The sequence below is a fragment of the Lingula anatina genome, chromosome 2, assembly GCF_051362555.1.
Source record: "Lingula anatina isolate TDL-2025a chromosome 2, LinAna3.0, whole genome shotgun sequence".
NCBI lineage: Eukaryota > Metazoa > Brachiopoda > Lingulata > Lingulida > Lingulidae > Lingula > Lingula anatina.
Window position 1 is genome coordinate 26,856,953 of NC_141768.1, and position 21,128 is coordinate 26,878,080.

Sequence of the window (21,128 nt, forward strand, 5' to 3'; positions counted from 1 at the left end):
CTTTATTTGTAATGCGTACGAGATTAGTTACTCCTTGTTTTGCCATCTCAGACCCCGCACTTCCTTTTCATGCTGGCCGCCTGACAAAAAGGTAATAGTGTGAAAAAGAGCCAAAAGAAGTGCAATTATTTTACATCATGTGTGCGTCCAATATTTGTTCTATGATTTATTTGGGATCAGAAATGATGTATCACAATGTAATTCCCTTAAAGAAGCCTGAACATTGTGCAGAAAATGTAGCAAATCGCATTTGGGAATAGACACTGTGTCTTATGAATGGATATGGAATTACTTGGATTTGAGAAATATGTTACGCAGTATTAGATGTACATATAATGTTCACTTGGTGCACCATATGGGAATAGTTCAAACATTGAAACACCAGTTTTTAGAATATAAAAGCTATCATCATTTTGAAATATTTGACACTACAACTAAATTTCATGACTGTGGGGGGGGGGGGGGCTAGCAGCTACATGATATATGGAACAGTGTTACATGCATGGCATGAATATCAAATATATTGCTTTTGCTGTGATGAACAGCTAACTTAGGACACCTTCTGAAGTCTGATGAGTAATGCTGTTATTTCTGAGCAATTGACATTAATATATTATTGGGACATGTGACAAAGAAAGGTGGAGGTTGTGCTACAAAATTTGACAGATGATGCCATCTTATAATGTCTATCACTCCACTTTATAGGTTGAAGGCGGAAGATGCAGATCTTTGTGAAGACCCTCACGGGGAAGACCATCACTCTTGAGGTATGATTAGTTTTTAAAATTCTGCAACAATGTGCAGGCCCGGAGGATGGGGTGTCAGAAATTACCTTTGGAAGGAAATGGTCTGCTTTGAATTGAAATTTGATCTATATTCTGTGTCATATCTCTAGTTGGTTCAACCAGGCAGTTGAAAGATTCATACTATCAGGAAAAAAATTATTTGAAATGCCAAGGTATGGGCCTCCCATACATTAAAATGCTACCTCACTCCTTTTTAAAACAATTTATCAGGGAGTTTCTAAAATGATTTCAGTAGTACGTTCATCTAACTATACATTTCAGTGCCCTCTTTTCTTCTGTTCAAAATTATAGTTAAATGATTTCAAACTGTATTTGTACTCTGAGATCCGTTGTTGCAAAGATGATAGTAGGACACTTATGAAATGACTTGATTTCATTTTCCAATGCGTTACCAAAATGGCTGAGCAACAAGTGAAGCTATTTGTTGGTTTTAGTTGGTTTATATTTTAGCAATTCTGTAATATTTTTCTTTCTTCTGCAGGTCGAACCCAGTGACACCATAGAAAATGTCAAAGCAAAAATTCAAGACAAAGAGGGTAAGTATTACAGATAAGAGATACAAATCTAGGCCCAGTTTCACAAAGGACATTTAGTACTAAGCAGTGTTTAAGTCTAACCAGTGTATAAATTCTCCAAACACCGTTACCTATTGTTGGTTGAAATTGTGTTTCGTAACCAGTGTTTAAACAGCCGGTAAGTTAAGTGACCTTTAAATATTTTATCCAGTTAAACACTGGCCAGTTTAACTAATAGGCTGTTTGAACACTGTTTATAAAACACAATTTAACCATCTTTAAGTTAATGGGTGTCTTGTTTATAAAACACAATTTAACCATCTTTAAGTTAATGGGTGTTAGGAGAATTTATCCACTGGTTAGACTTCTACACTGTTTAATGCTAAACATCCTTTATGAACCCCGGCCCCGATGATATTCACAAACCTAATGTTCATAGCACTATGTAACACAGTATGTCGTGAGGTTGTTGACTTGAGGTTACAAAAGTTGAAGCCCATGCCAAAAAAAGAAAAAAAAAGAGGGGGGGGGGTGGCAACTTGCACTTAGGACCGGCAGGGTCTATAAGTGGGCTAGTATTGTGTAAAATTTAATCTTTACCACTCTGGTGTTACTTTTGGTGGGCAGTTGGCTTGGGCTGCTATGTGTAGTGGGGTTACCTTTATCTGAGGACTAAATACTGGTGAGAGCACCGTTATCAATTGTTTGTTGCAAGGATGACATTCTTAGGACACTTCTGATGTCAATGATTGGAACTACCATGCGTTACCAAATTTCTGAGCAACAACATTTTAAAAGAGATTTAGGAAACCAGGTGTTAACAGCATATTTTATTTTCTGAAACTCGATTTGGTCAGATTGAACACTTCTGACGATGATGATCTACAATAACTGTTTCCTCACTTGACAAACTGTCTGCTTGTCTTCAGGCATCCCCCCAGACCAGCAGCGTTTGATCTTTGCTGGCAAGCAGCTTGAGGATGGCCGCACCCTCAGCGACTACAACATCCAGAAGGAGTCCACTCTCCACTTGGTGCTCCGTCTTCGTGGTGGTGCCAAGAAAAGAAAGAAGAAGAACTACACCACACCCAAAAAGAACAAGCACAAGAAGAAGAAGGTCAAGTTGGCCGTCCTCAAGTACTACAAGGTTTGTAAAATATGTGGCAGTGGCTCTTACACGAAAAAGTCCTTCTTTTAGTGATACCACTCATTTTTAAAACTAAAACATTTCATTACTTGGCAGTTGATATTTGTGATTGTCAACTAAAAAGTTTAAAAACAGTTCAAATCGGTGATAAAGTGATTAAATCTCTTGCAGTGATGAATAGCTAACTTAGGACACCTTCTGATGCCTGATGAGTAATGCTGTTAACCTGAGCAAAAGTTTTCCTTAAAACCAAAGTATATTTTTGGTATTAGTTCATATTTATCAATTTACAACATTATTTTTCACAGGTTGATGAAAATGGCAAGATCACCCGCCTGCGCCGTGAGTGTCCCTCAGAAGAATGTGGAGCTGGAGTTTTCATGGCTTCACACTTTGATAGACAATATTGTGGCAAATGCTGTCTAACATACGTTTTCAACAAACCAGAAGACAAGTAAAATGAATTTGCTGTATAAATATATAAATATGTGAAATAAAAAAAAATGTCCAACCTGATTTCATTGTCTTGTGGCATTAATTCATGAGTGAGAGCTGATGTTTTCAAATATGAAGTACCTTGGTAACAGGATGGGTGAAATTTTTCTGGATTGTGCATTATTTCAGGATTTTTAGTCTTCAATTTGATCATTTTTTTCTCCCGTTTTAAATGCAATGAGAAATTAAAAGCCATGTAACAGTGTTTTAAGAGCCTCGGTTAAATTTCTGTTCAAGATAAATGAAAATAATCTAGTTGCCAAAGTGTGCAAAACCAGTTTTTGCTTACCACAAGCCTCAGACTTCTCTTATAAACTGACAGAGAAATGATATGCCTCTGACAATTCACTTTAATTACATAAATTTACCAATGAAATAACTGGTTCACAACATCCATTCTCTTAATGGATAGCCATTTGGCAAGTAGACCACTTACCCATCCACCTCAAAAAGCTTGGTGGCAATGAGTTTGAAGTTTAGTCCAGATGGGCAGTTCTCATCCAGGTGGCCAAATTTGAATAGAAAATGCACGAAACTGAGTGAATGACTTATGTTAGCAGTCCTTTGGTGCGAAATGTGATAATTTTTGACAAGGCCAGCAAACTAAATATGTCGAAAGATCTTTGATTGCTTGGAATAACCCGATGTGCTGTTGCTAAGACCCCCCCCCCATAGACATCCCTAACTTAGTGACAAATGTTTCTCCATGGAAGTCAAAATTGCTATAATGATTATTTATTTTACTGTTGTAAACCATAGAAGGTATAACACGTTAGTTAACAGTATTTACTTATTCTAACACACATAAATGGAGAAACTAATATTATATGAATATTGACATTGAATTTATATAAAATTTGAAAATTATATATGTAAGTAGAGAAAAAACATTGCAATTCTAAAATTGGACCATCCGTTTTATATGTGCATTCATCTCGGTGCATAAAATATTTCACTCATGACCTGATAAAAAAGAAAAAAATTAGATGGAAAACAATGTTGTTTTTCAGACCAGCAGCTAGATGTTGTCAGTCATTATGAAATAGGAGTCTGTGAAATTTAAATTATATACATAAAGCAACGTACCCAAAACACTGTTATATATTTTAGTCGTGTTGAAAATAGAATTTTCTCACTATACCAAAACCTTTTCAGTATTTCTAGATATGAAAACTATACATAAATTTCCCTTTATTTATTTTACAGCATTATTTTCGAAACGAACAAAACACTAGGGATTTTGTGGAATGAAAGAAAACATAAATTAATTATAATTGCTCTGCGAATCGTGCAGTTTATTTTAATAATATGTCAAAATAAAAAAGTTCCTACTCTGTTGACAATGTCAGGTGTTTTTAGTTTCCCTCACTGCCAATAGATGGTGCTAGTGATTTTCATTTAAAGTTTTGCTACTTTTCAAAACTCGGAAGCAGTCTCAAAAGTATATAAATTTTTTGCATCACAAACGAATGGTTACAATATTGATTTATTTCCAAGCAAACTTGACCATTTCTTATATTGCACACCGATTTTACGAGTTTTCGTGATAAAAGTCTAGGGGATACCTGCACGTAGTTCCTTTTTTTTTTAAGCAAGGCGGAAGGATACAAGCAGTAATGCGGCCTCAAGGTGCGTGACATAAGGTCACTTGTCATAGTAGTATCATCTCCACAGGTAATGGTGTAACGGAGCTCCAAATTCAAAACATCGGTCGGCCTGCGGTTGTCACCGGGATAAAAGGATATCACAAATGCACTGGAAATTACTTCTTGGTGATCTGAATGTGGAATAATATACTTGTCAATCGCTTAATAAGTTGTTCTCAAGAGCTGGCACCTGTATTGTCTACTGGCTACAGTCGTTATTCGAATGTAAACAACGGCAGAGAAACAGGGGAGGAAACTATGCGATTTTATCACGTTAGTCGGATTAACCACTGTTGAGACAGCTAAAGATGTAGCAGCATGGAGTATTTTGAGAGATCGTCTTAGTGGCAAACTTTAAAAGACACTGTCTAGGAAAATGGCTGCCGTCTCAAACTTTATGGCTTCGGCCTTAGTCACTTGGGTATGGTTTTTATGATTCATTGTTTCAGTTTGAAAATCCTAGTTTTGTTATGATTTGAATTTTTAATATGAAAGAGAAGAAATTACTTTAACGCTACAATGCACAATGCCTTAAGTTGTTAATACTTAAACGTTAAATTTAGTTGGAAAGTCGTGAAGTTTTCATGTTGTTTTGCTTTTGAGATCAGATCTTAAGAATAAGGCATATTGTATCATTTTCTTTTATAATTATTCATGGTTGTTTTAAGTGAAATCTGAAAACAGCTGATTCAGTTTAAAATGCAGCAAACAAAATACCACCACCTTTTGTACAATGGTTAATCATTTTATATAGTTATAGTATATCCCCTCCCCCTCCAGATAAGCTGAATTACCGATCCTCTGAATTTCAATATTTCTCTAAATTTGGTTATGTGGTCACTGTTATTAGTGCTTCCGTTATTCAAAGAAACTTTGAAAATTAACTTAATTTTTTTATGTTTATACAAGAAACTTAAAACTCAACCTCAGTATAACAAGAGATGTGATAATTTCAGGGGCGAACATCAAAAATTGCATGATTAAATTGCAAAACCAATATATTTGAATAGCAGAGGCATTGATCATAGTCTTCATTAACTTAATTTTGAAAAAAAAAAAAAAACAGAACATCCATGACTTGCATATAAGTTTGTGCTGGGGTATTTGTCATCAGTTTTATGTGAATTATTTATTTATTCCAGGTGAAAACATTCCAGCAGGAAGGAGACAGGGAGCTGGAATATCAAGACTTCTGTGATGGAATATTTCTCAATGAAGTCATGCAACACATGTACGTATCAAGCACAACATTTTATGACCCATGATGGTATTAATTTCCACCTATTGATATACTGACTATAAGTCAAGAATATTGCATCAATAGGTGTATGTGTAGCGATGCTGGGTCTTTCCTATAGGTTTGTATTTGCTGTGTATTAGCTTATGGCTGAAGTTATAGATGGAGGCAGAAGAGGAACTAGTCTTGTGATTTTCCCCAAATGTTTTTCACTGTGGCTGAAGTTATAGATGGTGGCAGAGGAGGAACTAGTCTTGTGATTTTCCCAAATTGTTTTTCACTAGTTAAGTAGGAGTACACCCAGGGTAAAGGTCCAGACCCCCTTTTCATCATGACATTCCTTCATGATGCCTTGTCTTTTCTCAACCTGTAGTTAATAGTACAGCCATGAGGCCCTATGTTACCTGATTTATATCTCTCCACACTTTGTTTCTAACTCTATTTCTTTAAATTTTTTATGACGGATGCCTCTTCAAAATGGTACTAAGTGATAACTTCCTTAGATTGATATGGGCTCAGTGGGCCTCCACATATAATGTAGCCTTACTGTACCTCCTGTCTTCCCAGTTAGATACAAACAATATGCTTTGATAAAGTAAGGTGAAATAATGGCATCCCAAAATTGATCACCTCTTGTCAGTGTGTGCTAAAAGTATTGATTCTGTAATTTGTACGGATGTCTGTGTTCATCATTCAGATTATTTCGGTATTGTAACTGCTATAGTTGCCAATCCCCTCTCTGTGTTCTATAAAACTTCTTACAGAAAGTCTTGATATTGGGCCAGCTCTTTGTTTGATTAAGATAAGCTTCACTGTGCAGTTTATTAATTCTGCTTGATTACAGAATATAAATCAGATAATGGTGAAATGAAGCCCATAGTGAGAGTCACAGAAAACTCGGCATTTGATGGTGACTATTTTTCCCAGTTTTCACTGGTATTTTAGCCCAATGTTTTGACAAAATGCCCTTTTAAAATAGAATTTAATTGAAGTGTTTGAAGAATGAATAACTGTGTTTATTTGTGCTTAATCAGATAAGACTATTTACTTTTTGAAATATGACTCTGTGGAAAGGGTTACTTTAAATACACTAGCACTATAGTATATGAAAAAAATCTACCCAGGAATATATATGTAGAATTGGTTTGGGAAGAATTCTCTCTCTTCTGGATCACTGAAAACAAGTTGGATCAGGAATATTTTTCAAATTTGAAGTGTTACTGAAATTTACCACTAAAGTTGAGCTGTCTAAAAGGTTAGAATTGTTAGCTTAATACTGGTAGACCAAACTTTCTTTGGTCGCCATGTTGCTTGACCATTAAATAGGAGGAGGACAGTCTGAAAGCTCTCTTTCACACATTGTTTTCACAGGCCTAGGTGCAAGTATTTAAGTGTTGGTATTACTCTGTTAAATGTTTCTCTTTTCATGGGTGAAGAGCTCCCAATATCTCAATCAATTTTCCACAAGAAAGGAATGTAAGAGAAATGTTTTGATGACCCAATTCACTGTAAGGGAAGGGTCTATTTGAGGAAAGACCATTCCTGAATATGAACACTATATAACAGCAAGTGTATCAGCAGAAATGGCTTTAAGTCTGATGGAGTATTTTCTTTATCGGCCCCTGATTGCTTTAAAAGCCAAGAAATGGCACATTTACATATAAAGGGAATTGTTTCACAATGCGTCACCTTTTGTCGTAATTATGAGTCTATAGCCACATCATGAACCAAATTATATCTTCCAGGTCTAGTCATATCAATTTATAGCTGTACATTCTGTATGACAAAGCATGCAGACTGAAGTGGCGTTTTGTTTTATGAGATTCAGCCTCTGGGAGTTCCTGTGTCTTACCTGAGTGTCTCCAGGGAAAGTGACTAATGGCAGGATAAAGGCGGACATTTGTGTTATTATTGATTTCTCGTCTGAGAGAGAAACTCTGGTGCTTGTGACTGAACCACACCTTTGCATATTTTATGTGCAAAAGGCAAGATTGATAAAGGTGCGATCAAGCACAATAATGCATAACTAGTGTTTGATTTGAAATTGGGAATCCAGACAAATTAATAAGTAAGGGGCATGCTATGTAAAACTCCCAATGTTTCAGGATGCATGGTGAAGTGCTGTAGTAATAAAGCTACTGTAGTTGTAATGGGAGACTATTAAGTATTGTGTGCATAAAAATTGCACCAGCCAGTAATTAAGCTCCAGTGACAAGAATTTCATTTTAAACCAGTTCAGCCATTTGGTATTTTTAACAATTTTGCCCTCGTTGGTTAAAATTTCCTGACATCTGGTATATTGACCACTGAAGGGACTTTTCACCTATTTCAAATACACCTCTAATCCCCTAAGCAAACGGAGGACAATATTAGCAAATATGTTCATGGCGTAAAGTAATGGAGCAGAAACATTAGTTCACTTCAAATATCTAAATTTACAGAGGTATATCCTTTACATTTAGTACAATACAAAGGTAGCTGGTGTTTTGATAGAGCAAAGTTATGGAGATTTGATATCTTGAGGTCATTAGTATTGTGCGTTCATTTTGTTTGTCTTATGTACAGGAGGTTATCAGAGAAGTTAAAAGACGGAGAATTTTTATCACATCCGTAGGCTAAATGATCTTGGTTTCTTTAAAGGCCACTCTTGTTAAAAGGTAGCTGCATAATGTGTCTTATCTTAATCATTCTTTTATAGTGTCATATCAGTGTTTTAAGATGAAAGCTGGTAATCCCGAACAAAAGAGTTGGAAATAATTCACTTTAGTTCCTACTTCTATGAGTGATTTTTCTTTTTCCTTTTATTTTTTGAAGTCTATTGTTGGTGTGTTTACCTTCTATTCTGTTTTATCTTTTATGCTCAGTGAAAGAAGGGGAACAGGAAAAAATAGAATAAGGTCATGAAAATATTGTTGTGTTATATTGTGGGATTATGTTACACTACTTTTTTTTTCAATGTCTGATCAGAAAAAATGAACATTGTGATAGCATTGGCCACTTTTCCAACCCAAGATTGATTGAAGAGATTGAAGAGACCTGCTTTTTGTGATTCTTTTCCACGGAGTACAGTCAGAATAAAAGGAGTTTGTAATAAAGTACACTTTCACCCCCTGTTTCAAAGATGAAAATCCTTCTCCTGGGGTCTTTTCTAGGTGGACCTTTCTACTTGCTGCCTTGCACTTTCAGTCTCTCTTCATAATATCTTTTGACACTTTACAGAATCGCTTACTTCAGCACTCAACCTTTGTTCCTCACGACTTTTCTTGCTAGTTAGCAACCTGATATGGGAATGAAAACAAGCAAAATCTTGATATACCTGTCTTCATGGCATTCCTCACACTCAGATAATCTGGCAAAAAAGAAAGGAAGAAAAACAGATTAAGCAGCATTACGTGCTTAGTTGTAAACAGTTTCTCCTTGAAATCAAAATACCAGTTAATCTACAAGTGATCCCCTGCATTCCTTGCCTCCAAGAACAACTTGTGCTCTTTTCTCAAATCATTTGGAAAGATCCTAACTGGGGGAGTTTGGTTCTGAAGGTATCAGACTGTTTTGATTCTCAGCTAGACACCAGAAAGGTTTATAGAGAAAAGGCTTGTATTCTCACTTTCTGTTGTTGTTTTTGTAAAAGAATGCAAGAATGTGTATGGTTTCAATAAACCTCATTCATTTTCTTTTTTTTTTTTTTTTTGCATTAACTAAGTAACTTATTTTAGCAGGTGCTTTTTAGAACGTTTTGGAAATAACATCGTGGAAAGTTCATGACACTTTCAAAAAATGCATCACATTTTGTCTGTTTGACTTCAAGGCCATCTGCTGTTCAAGCATTGAAAATAATAAAGTAAACAATTGATAATAACTGTTCAAAAATTTCAGCATCATTTAAAATTGCTAGAGACTATTCCTTTTAAACATGCTTTTGGCCAATACAGCAACCAAAATTTTATAAGCAGACCACATACTGTTTTTTTCTTAGTTTGAATTGTTATTATTATTATTATTATATTGTAGCGATCCCCGTCCTAACACAGAGAAGTACAGTATATCCCGTCCAGTTGAAGATGTGGCTGGAAGACTTCAGAACTGGGACATTTTGGTGAAGGCTCTCAAATCATACTACCAGGTAAGAGCAGCAGTGATATTTATGATATGGCAAGTACATATTGAGAAGGAAATGAATCGATTTTCATTCAGAGGGACTTTATTATTAAATGGGGGATTTATTACTTTGCCATGTAAATAATTGCATCGTGATAACGTTGAAAAAAAGAAATGACTTGATTTTCCTTCAGAGGGACTTCATTATTTAATGGGGGCTTTATTACTTCGTCATGCAAATAAATCAGACTGCCAGCAGACATGGAGACAAAGACATAATGAATCATGGGAAAATTGGAAGAAAGTGTGGCGACTTGTGGAAGTCAGGGATTTTATTTTATAAACAAAGGCTCACACATAATTTCATTTTTTTTAATGGGAGAATGGTTGGAATCTGTTATCAGCAGGTCTCTCCTTTTTTATATGGCTTGGCAAAAGTCACCTGTTTGAGACCATGTAGCATGTGTTTCTTAGGTTGCGTTCACAATATAAGTCATCATACTAGCAGGATTGATCTATCTCGGCAGGGATTCTCATGAAGGCGCATTCATTGTAATCAGCTGTATTGTCTGGCACGCCCCCTCGTAACTTAAAGTACTAAAAAAAGTTTGGAAAACTTTGTGGTCTGTAATATTGTTAATGTTGCTTTAATTTGCAAGGAGGCATGTTAGGCAAGCTCTGATAACATTGACCATGCCTTGGTGAGAATCCTCGTTGAGATAGATCGATCCTGCTAGCATGATTGCATTATTCTGAACACAGCCTGAGAAAAAAATTCTAAAACTCAGCTTGCATGAGATACTGACAGGAAGCTAGCAATATCAATTATACCACAGGTGTGTGATATATATGTGAACAGACTGCCCAGTAAGCAGGAGACTGTCTGGACATTTAATTTTTGATCTATGAATAACAGCTAGTGGACAACACAAAACATGTTCCTAAATCATTGGTGGTGGTTCCTTTAATTCCTTTGATCTGTTCCTCTCATGTATCCATCAGGGACAGGTACTTCAAATATATTCATACCTGTGGACGAAGCACTACTTGGGGCCAGCTATTTTCATAACTTGGCCAAGGCCTCTGTATATTCAATACAGTCTTCTGATTAGGAGCAGACTGGGATTACTATCTCAATCATTCCTGTGGCTGGTGAACCGTCCACTTGGACATACCTGGTAGCTGATATAAACCTAGGCTATTTTTATAGCCTTCTCCACTTGGGGTTGAGGCTACTTGCTTCCAGTTTTAACCTCTTTTAAAGGGAATGCCTGCCTACAAATTAGACAATTTGTGGTTAGTCTGGTTGTGGATGTTACACCTGGTTTGGTGCTCAGTAGAGCAGTGGTGGTATAAACAAATGGATAAAAATGACAAGAAGTTTTGTTTTCATATCAGTCTCATTTGTAAATCATTCGGCCATGAAATTGGGTGGTTGGTTGTCTTGACAAAGCAAAACTATCTTGTGATAGATGGTCAACTTAGATGTCAACATTCTGGAGAGCCTGATTGAAAAGGCCATACACGCCTGTTGAACAGATCGCGGAAGCAATATACAGCCTGGAATTTTTTTTAAAAGAAAAGGCACAATGTGCCTGCTCTGAATCCTCTGTAGCGGCGAGAATAGAAAACATAACTTGTATTTTATGCAGATGTAATCTCTGGATCCATTTGAATTGCATAACAACTTTGTTGCCTTTTAATAACAGATTTGGAAAGGGGTGTTTTTTTTTAGGTCTGATGTGATTAGAGGTAGAGTTCAAGGGGTCGGGTACAATGTTCTCAGTTGGTGCTGGTGACTGCATACTTGGCCACTCAGCCATTTGAATGGGTTCTTTAGATCGCATTCTGCGTTGACCGCTGGACTGTAAGCTGTATTTGCAAACATTGCTTACAACTTTGTATACAACCTGGCAGTGTGCCTTGTATGTCTCTTGTTCTTCCCCCTCTCCTCTTTTCTCTTTTGGTGTTAATAGAATTGTGAGCAAGTTGTGGAGTGTTAATATGCTAACTAGTTGTCACGGCATACCTCGGATCAAATTTGATTTGAATTTATTCTGTTAAAAAGGTCGATCTCTGGATTGGCCCCTGATACCATATTAGATATTAATTGATTGGTAACCCTTGTTCTTGCCCTCTCCCTCTGGCACATTGTTTGTGGGTTCTTATAACCTGTAATTCAATAGGTTTAGACTGCTACTGATCAACTGAGACTTGTTTTGCTAAGGGAAAACTGAGTGAATTATTGTGAACTCAGCTGTGGGTGAAATGCAAAGTTGCAGCCTATTGTGTAAGACTGCTTTAACTCTGCATATCCCCGAAGCAGCCATTAGTTGAACCTATTAGTATAACTTGGAATTAATGGGTGTTTGGAGGGTCTGATTTTAAATATTTAAATCACCCAGGCTGAAGGTAACTAGTGGGAAAATGTTCTCCAGTGACTAAAAAACAAAAAAAAAAACAAAAAAAAAATTTAGTTGAACCAAAGTTTCAATAATAAACATTATTTTCAGAATTCATCATGCATTTGTTTTGATGCTTTGAATTCATTTTGCATACAAAAAAAGAAAAGAAAAAAAAAGCTGAAGCTTTTTAGTCACGTCATAGTATGCAGACAAGAAACTAGATGAAGATTTATGTGTCTGGTATGTAGAAGGTGTCGTGTAATTGCATGATATACCAAATATAATGTTGTACATGGTTGGGTAATTAGCACAACGTTACCTGCCAGGAAGTGTAACATATGCCCCCTGATAACATGATGTGACAATTTTAAGTACCTTGAAACCATGTACATTTATCTTTAATGTCAGAACACCTCCTGAGCACCTGAGTTTTCTCTTGCAATTATTGTCAGTCATTTTTTTTTATTTGAGTGGGAATTGTTTTAATGCCAAATGTTGCAACTGTTGAAGTACTTTTTTTTAGTCACTTAATTCAGGGAATATAACTAAATGATTTATTGTAAAAAAGCAGTCATGATGCATTGTAACATCAGCCAACATCAGCTGAGAGAAAAAAAAAACTTTCAGAAGTGCCTCAGACTTGACCTTTCCAACTTTGAACAGGAAATAGTATGCAGGGGAAATCTGATGTCTGTGTTATCTTTTACCTCCAAGAATATACAAGCTATTTTTTTCCTAGCATTTTAGAATGTGAGTAATCAGAGTAGATATCCAAACCAGATGGGAGCACCTCTCATTCACAGATTTCCTCATGACCTGGGGCACCTGCTAGGGCAGATAGTCAGCCTGGAGTTTACGTATTAAAACCCTATAATGTGCACACCTCTGAATCTTGACAGTTTTATCAGCAAGCTGTGTCAGACATTAAAGAGGTGCATCAAGAGTGAATGACTTGGAATTTACAGGTGGGCCTCTCTGCCTGGGATTTAGTACACCATGATGTTGCTGAGTAATAAAGCATATTTTTCAGTTTGTAATGTCATGGATTAAATATGGTTAGGTATTTTAATTTTTTGACCCCCTACTATATTGCCCTTTTTCGTAAGTACAGGCTGCACAGTTAAACTGAATGTCTTGTTTTGGCAACAGAGTGTTTGGCAGCAACAATCAGCTGATTGCCTCTTATTACTTGTCAAAACCTTGGATGAGGCTTATATGATGGCCTTGACTTGTATACAACTAAATAATAATTGGGCACAGTCACTCATTGCTGGGGGGAAAAAGTGAAATCAACGATAAAGCCATTTGTTTCTCGTAATAGGAAAAGCTAAACTTTTGTGAAAAATAATTTACAGCCAATTTTATTTGATGCTTATGAAATATGATAGAGTACATGTAGAGTACAAATCAAAAAGAATTTTTTTTGTTACCAAAGTAAAATATATATTTGTGTAGCACTTTGTATTAAGTTCAAAATCCAGCCTTCCTTTGGGAAAAAAAAACATATTTAAAATGCTACTTGATCAGATGTTTATGTTTTGGTCTATGATAAGCTTAGTCTGTTTGGTACAGTAACTTTGTCAAATGGCATGGAATTCTTGGTCAAATGTAGCAATAATAGCACTGTGTGGACCCAGGTACTACCTTGTCACATACAGGTACGTGTTTTCCTGATGTCCTGCAGGAACTAGCTTGTGTCTGTACTGGAGGAAGGACCAACTCAAAGATGTGTTTGCAGTTTAATTATGTCCCAAGGTAACACACGTGGGACAAGTCAAGTTGATTCGTTTTATGAAATTTAAGTGCATCTGTTTTAATTATGCTATATTTTGGACTAAGCACATCCCTTCCAGTTTCAAGTGAAATTATTCATAGCCATGATAAGCAGATTCTTGAGAGATGAAAATTGGGAATTGGAAAGAACAATTGTTGTGCAAGCCTGTGCTATGTGCTTACAGCAAAGTGAACTGCAAAGTATTTGCCTTAAGGGTGAATTCTTTGTTTGACCTTTCCTGACTTAGTACATAATTGAATGTTTCATTGTCTCGTTTTTATGTATTTTTTTTGTAGGGTCATGTTATACCATAGTGCAGACAATGGTATGGGGGATCAAACTGTCATGCTTTCAGTTATATACAATTGCAGTACAAAGATTAAGCTTTGAAAAGCCACACGGAAGTCTGCCACATGAACATTCATGAATTTATTGATTATCCCAAATTCCAAACTATTCTCCGTTTTCATATCTTTTGGTTTCTCTTATTGGAAATCCATGAGTTGGATTAATATTGTGAAACCAGTTCTCATGCACAAGAAAGCCTAGTTCAGAGCAGAGATATTAGGTATCACTCTATTTATCAAAGAGGCCAACAAATTGTTCTGTCAATTTTTTATAACAAGATTAATGATGTGGAAATTCAATAAAACCCACAGTCAATAACGTTTGGGATTTTGAATAAAATGTGCTTCTCTCAGAACAGCACTTGATATCATAAAACCATTATAGTAAGGCACTGACATACCGTAACACTCACTTCATATATATCAAAAGATTGAATTGCCACTTGTGAGATTGGTGTCAACATTGGTCAAATGCAGCTTCAGAAATTAAAAGCACTGAATCCAATTTAGTACTTTGTACCAACACATTTTGCCAAGTGACCCTGGCCTACAAGACATTCTGTCATGTTTAAACGAAATAACAATTGAATGGCATTCAGAGAAAACGGCTCTTACTGCTGTTGAATTTTATAACTGTAATATGTACAGTAGAGGTTATTTTAAAGGGTTCATTTTCTGAGAAAATAACAATTGAGGGAGTGTTTTGATTTCAAACAGAAGTTTCATTTAATGACCAATCTGATCAATGTGTTGTGGCAATCTCTGCCACTGCAGTATTTGGTGTCTAAATGAATAATGTGATAATTTGTGGATTGGCATGTCTGTATCAGATGTATTATTGATGATCTGAATGTGAGGGATTTATCAGGTAGATTCCCATAGACTTCACTTGTTAGCACAGGTCATGTTGCCAAACCTTCCTCTGTGAGAATTAGATTAGGAAAAGCAAACTGGAGGCCAGTGTCACAAAAAAATAAAAGACCAGAAGGTGGTCTAAACTTAAAAAGCAGAAAAAAGTCTGTAGACTTCAACTCGGGATAAAATGCATAGTATTCTACTAAAATAAAGGTACTATGGATCTAAAAGAGCCATTTTGCAATATTCCATGTAAGCAGACTACCACTTTATCTTGGGTAAAGACTCAAAGTTTTGGTTTTAAAATTAAGACCAACTTTCGATCTTAACTTTTTTAAATAAAATCCATCCCAGTGTCGTCCACTTTGTGGTCATCTGTCACCATATAACCTCAGTGATAAAACAAGCCTACCTAGCAGATAGCATCTCAACCATGAATGATCTTTAAGTCAGGTTTTTCATGACATATCTATATCAAAATGTAATTTAAAGGCCATTTCATCAATTTCTTATAGGTTTTGATATAGATCTTAATTTTATGAAACAAGTTAACTCATTTGTGTATGTATGTGTCAGCATGTGCCAGAAAAGTGCTGAAGGCATTTTAAAATCACTTAATGAAGTTACAATTCTAATCAAGAGTTATCTTTATCGTGTTGGAGGACTGATATTGCACCCTTTTAACACGGCCATTCCTGTACGCTCCCCCGTCCACATGGCTCATTCCTTACCTACCAGGTGCAAGGCTTTTAACCCAAAGCCTTCCGAGTTCCAAGTCTTAGGTGATAAGATTACACAAACCGAACTATTTCTGGGCACTTTCCAATCTCTAATGAAATCAGCATTTAAACAAACAAGGGTGGAATACTGGGCTTGCTTAATGCGTCATTGCTGGTGACAAGTTAAAAGTGTTTGATTATTATGGAGTAATGATAGCTGACAGTATGTAAACATTCAGGTGCTTATAGAAGGCAGGGACCCTTCAGCCAGTGCCCTACTTCATGGGACTGGGGGGTGATAAATTCTTTCTAAATTACTTTACGATGTAGCTCAAATAGGTTTAGGTAAAGGAACCAGACATTTCTTAGACGCAGGAGCAATTCAGATGGTTTAATGATAAATAACTATTTGATAGCAGATGTGAATTTTTATATCTTGAAAGTAGAATTGTTAAATTTTCTGGTTGCATAGAATCTAATACCTCTAGCTTATGCTGAAATAAACTCGGAAAATTGGATGCATAGACATATTAAAATTCATAGAGTGTACTTGAACTTTTGTTTGCCTCCTGGGGGTTGAGCACTTAACTACCCAGTTGGAATTTTAAATTGTTATTTGTAATACTTCTGTCTTCCAAGAGTTATTCGCTGTAAGGGTCCATTATTGTGGATTTATGTTGTTCCTTATTGCTTTTTTAATGAAATCATGAATATCAAACCACACACTTTACTTAGGTGTTTCAAAGCCATATTTTGACTATAAGTAAAATGGAGTATGTAGGTTTCTTTTTCTGCATGTCCATGTACAAATTGCCCACCACTGAAATCTGACCATTTGAACTTTATAACTTTTATCTATAGACCAGCCTGATATTGTGTGTTTTTGTTGTTTCAGGATGTCCTGCAGCAACTGGTTGTTATGGAAGCTCCAAATATTCTCCTAATCTGCAGAGAACCAGATACAGGTACTGATATGGCGAAGGGTTTTCATGCTGTTTTGATACACTAGAAACTTAATACTGCATGATAGAGACTGTACATGTATAATTTGTATAATAATTATAATTCCTTTATTGATGCTAGCACACTTGGTACAAAAACTATGATTTAACAATTTAATACATGATATACTGATAAATGCACAATAATGTGTGTGTGTGTGTGTGTGTGTGTGTGTGTGTGTGTGTGTGCGTGTGTGTGTGTGTGTGTGTGTGTGTGCAAGTGTGTGTGTGTGATATTGGTTTAACTTTTCAAGTGATTGCTTTGGTTTGAACTAAGGATTGTCTTATTGGTCATTGGTGGTATTGTTAATAGGCTACCCCACCACCCTCCAAAAAAGGAAGTTATAATAGATAATAATAATATTAGATAAGGGTGAGGGGGGGGAGAAAAAGATACCTAAATGAAATGACCAATTCCCAATTGAGTCCCATAGAATATTTTATTAATTTTTTTTTTTTTTTCAAATTTAAAAAAATTTAATTAAGATTTTATAACGTGTATTATTCTTTGTTATTATATTTTACAGAGGCCAGTGTCAATGAGCTCCAGAAAGCACTATTGATGATTCTCGGCTGTGCTGTCCAGTGCGAACAGAAGGAAGATTTTATTGAGATCATCAAGTCCCTGGACATAGAAGTCCAACATGCCATGGTTGTTCACATCAAAGAGGTAAATAAGTGAACTCAGTAGACCACATCATGAGACTGGCTATAATAGGTTGAAAGTCACAATAGTGCAGATGTTATCCAAATGCATGCTCCTTAGCCATAATGAGTTGTAGGATAATACTTTCTGCTTTCTAGTAACAATATTTATTTATTCACATACATGCACAAAGGCAATAAACATTTCTCTTGGTCAGTTTAAGAAGGAGGGTTGTGATTAATATTTGTTCACAGTTTTGTACTAAGTGCTGTACTAAAACAGTGGATATTATCATAGAGAAAGTGCAAGTGCATATTGAACCAGCTTTAATACTGCACCTGGCTATTCATTACCTGGTGTGTGTAAGTTTCCTGAAAACATACCCAGTCATACTTTGTGTCATACACTGTGGTAAAAAAACCTCAATAACCTCCTGATAAGAGGATTTATATGAGATCAGCCATATCTGCATGAATTACCGACCCAGTGCAGTGTGTTTAGTAAACAAATTAGGTCCATGATCAAACATCTAAGTTGTGATAATATTCAAAAGCAAAATACAGCCTGTGTTTTATATGTTGTTTGATATTCTGGAGGAAATAAGTTTATCTGCTGATTATAGAAACCCTTGGGTTGTACAGATAGTAAGAAAAACTAGATCAGAGGTGTCGCATCCTGCTGATTAACTAGCTTTTGCACCTGCATATTTGTTTAATACTGTTTGGTTGCAAGAGATTTTTATCTTTCTGTTTGATAAGAACTGAATGGTTGTTCTATTTAAAAAAAAACTATGTCTCAGAAATAATCAAGTTAATCCAACCATTGATGTTTGCTTTCAATATTTTTCAGTGTTAAGAACTTTTAGTATTTCATGGTGATACATAACATAACATGTAGATTGTATTACAAAATAATATTATCAGAGACTGATACAGAAAAAAAAACTTAACTACATTTCTATCAACACAAATCCAGATGCTCAGGTTCAAAGTGTTTGATAGAAAAAAAAAGATTTTGATTGATAAAACGTCCATTCTTGTCTTCTTGAAACCTAAATTAAGCTAATCAGCTTGTACAAGCACATATGGCCACCCATCTTATGATGTATTCAAAACTGATCTAACTTGAACCAGAAATAATCTAATTGATACTGCCATAAGAACAAGTCACATCAGAAACCCATCATTTCTAATGCTTTGAAATCCCATTTAGAGCTGTGCACAACATATTGTCTGGTGAGTCAGGAATATATATTTTTGGTTTAAGTTGGACACATTCTGAACATGTCTTCAGGCATCTAAGTACAGCTGTTCTCAGGAATCTGTTCCCAGGTTCTATTCAACAGACATATGTCACAGTCTGCTCTTTAAAAGCCATCATCTGTTCAGTTTTTTTTTAACTGCAGCAATTATGGGACAATAGCAGCTGTAGAGTATGTAATCCGTTTGTTAAATTAAAAACATAATGACTGCCGCACAAATGTGCAGATATTAATTCTGATGTGTACTTTACTTGACTTGTAAAAAAAGAGAGTTGACAAATCTCTTTGGCCTTTAATCTTGAGTCTGTGTTGTTTTTAAAAAAAGTTTAGAATGGCATGGATGTTTGTTAAAAAAAAAATCATATTTGAACTTCTGCTTAAGTTGGTAGTGGTACACAAGAAAGGATTTTTTATGGCAATATTAAAATGCGTTTTGTAACAAAATAGGTGAGAGCAATACTCTTAGGATTAACTTGCTCATTATTTCAGAAACTGTATTTTGTACCATTTCTGATCTGACAGAGGCTGTTCATTAGGAAGACTTAAAACTGAAATATAAAGTAGAGGAAATCCCTCCGTTATATGAACTGCGTGATCAGCCCATTCAGGTGGGCACTAGTAATAAATTACCTGCCATGGATAGATTATGTGTCCAGTACATCATCAGGTGATGCTTGGAACAGCTGTCTGGTAATATGAGATATTAATGTTGTCTAGTCATGTAGAAGCTGCCTCTACTGACTGACTTGGTGGTATATAGAATACCTAACAAGCCAATCGCCAGCTGATATTGGCAGGTAGATCAATATGCTGTCACTGCTTGATCTCGGGGGTTTTAGCCCCTGTAAGACTTCTGTAGGATTTAGATTTGTCTAATTTGATGAAAATGAAGCAGTGTAAGACATTTGAACATATACAGTTTCCACAGATAATTTCTTTGTCATATAGAAAAGGTGGGAATATATTACCCTTTGAAATGTTTTCTGCCTATAAAGCTGAAAAGACAATAAAAAAGTGTTGTTGGTTTTTGTGTAAAATGGTCAAAGAAAGGGATAAATTCTTCCCCTTTATTAGCATTCTTTGTTCCCTCTTTGCATATGAAGGAATATATAGAATTATTGTGCAACTGAAGACAGCAAGCTTACAAGACATGGTCTGCAATCAAGCCTTGGGAATCCCACAAATCCCCCTTTAATATCGGTATTATTTCAGCCAGTGAAGCACAGAAATTATTTCCAACTTTGGTTTGTGTAAGATGGGGCGTATTTGCTACTGAAGTCTGATATGTAGTCTGTTGGGAAAATGCTTCCTAATGAAACATTGGCACTAATTAAGCAAGACCATTTATACTTCATAATTCAGCAATTAAAGACAAACCTTTGGGATTACGCACATGGTTTAACTTTGAGCAGAAGCTTTTATATCGTAAAATTGAGAATGATCATGGAAAGATTTACTGTAAATGCAAATATATACAAATTATGAAATTTTAAGCATTTTGATAGAAAGGTTGCACTCAAAGACCACACAAAAGATAAGAGTATGAAACATAACATCTGAACACCAGAGGCAGTTTAAGAAGCCTGACATGAGAACATGAGAAAGATGCCCTGTAATGGCAGGTCAGATGCACGCCTGCAAAAAAAAAAAAGTTTTAAAAATCTCTTTGTGGAAATATGATATTGCACCTGAATGTTTATTATAGTTCAGTTGCCAGTTTTTTGGCATTTTTAAGTTGTGGTTTTTGAGCCGATTAAAGTTAGTGGGATATTCCAAGATAAATGGGCTATTAGATTTAGCATGGAGACAAGAGGAGATAGAGAGAGAGAGATAAAGAACTCATTTGAAAATCAGACAAGAGAGGAAATTAAAAATGCAAATTACATGTAACAGTCATGTTTCATCTTTGTGTAAAAATAATATCTCATGCTCAAATCTATTGAATTCTCTGTTCCAGATCACAGATGATACAGACAACATCCTGCCCATAGAAATCCTGCCAGATGAGACGGAAGGCATGGCCAGATCTGTCCAAGTCTATCTACAAAGACTCATTGATGAAAGGGACCAATATTTCAAGGTAAAAAGAGTTCTCATAACTGATCCCCTGGCCAACACACGTGTACATACACCAGGGTGGTCTGTTAGGGAAAAGAGAGAGCAATGGATGCCTTTG

The 21,128-nt window shown here is 35.8% G+C and overlaps 2 protein-coding genes across 10 annotated transcripts in view; both read left to right on the plus strand.

The window, feature by feature from the left end:
* The first annotated feature begins 25 nt into the window (after window positions 1-25).
* On the plus strand, window positions 26-2,984 carry LOC106152458 (ubiquitin-ribosomal protein eS31 fusion protein). The gene is made up of 5 exons (XM_013526049.2): window positions 26-91; window positions 706-767; window positions 1,288-1,342; window positions 2,251-2,468; window positions 2,777-2,984. Exons 2-5 carry the CDS (start codon window positions 720-722, stop codon window positions 2,924-2,926), a joined length of 471 nt encoding a protein of 156 aa, XP_013381503.1. The 5' UTR covers window positions 26-91; window positions 706-719; the 3' UTR covers window positions 2,927-2,984.
* Window positions 2,985-4,575: 1,591 nt separating this feature from the next.
* Window positions 4,576-21,128, plus strand: part of LOC106152473 (girdin-like) — a 35,780-nt gene continuing 19,227 nt past the window's right edge. For 8 of the 9 annotated variants that reach the window (XM_024075909.2, XM_087004178.1, XM_087004180.1 and 5 more), the window contains exons 1-6: window positions 4,576-5,030; window positions 5,752-5,840; window positions 9,858-9,969; window positions 16,940-17,009; window positions 17,573-17,715; window positions 20,910-21,032. In XM_024075909.2, coding sequence (XP_023931677.2) covers window positions 4,986-5,030; window positions 5,752-5,840; window positions 9,858-9,969; window positions 16,940-17,009; window positions 17,573-17,715; window positions 20,910-21,032 — 582 coding nt within the window. In that variant the 5' untranslated portion in view covers window positions 4,576-4,985. The remainder of the gene's footprint in view (window positions 5,031-5,751; window positions 5,841-9,857; window positions 9,970-16,939; window positions 17,010-17,572; window positions 17,716-20,909; window positions 21,033-21,128) is intronic. The other variant, XM_087004182.1, reaches the window with a different exon arrangement.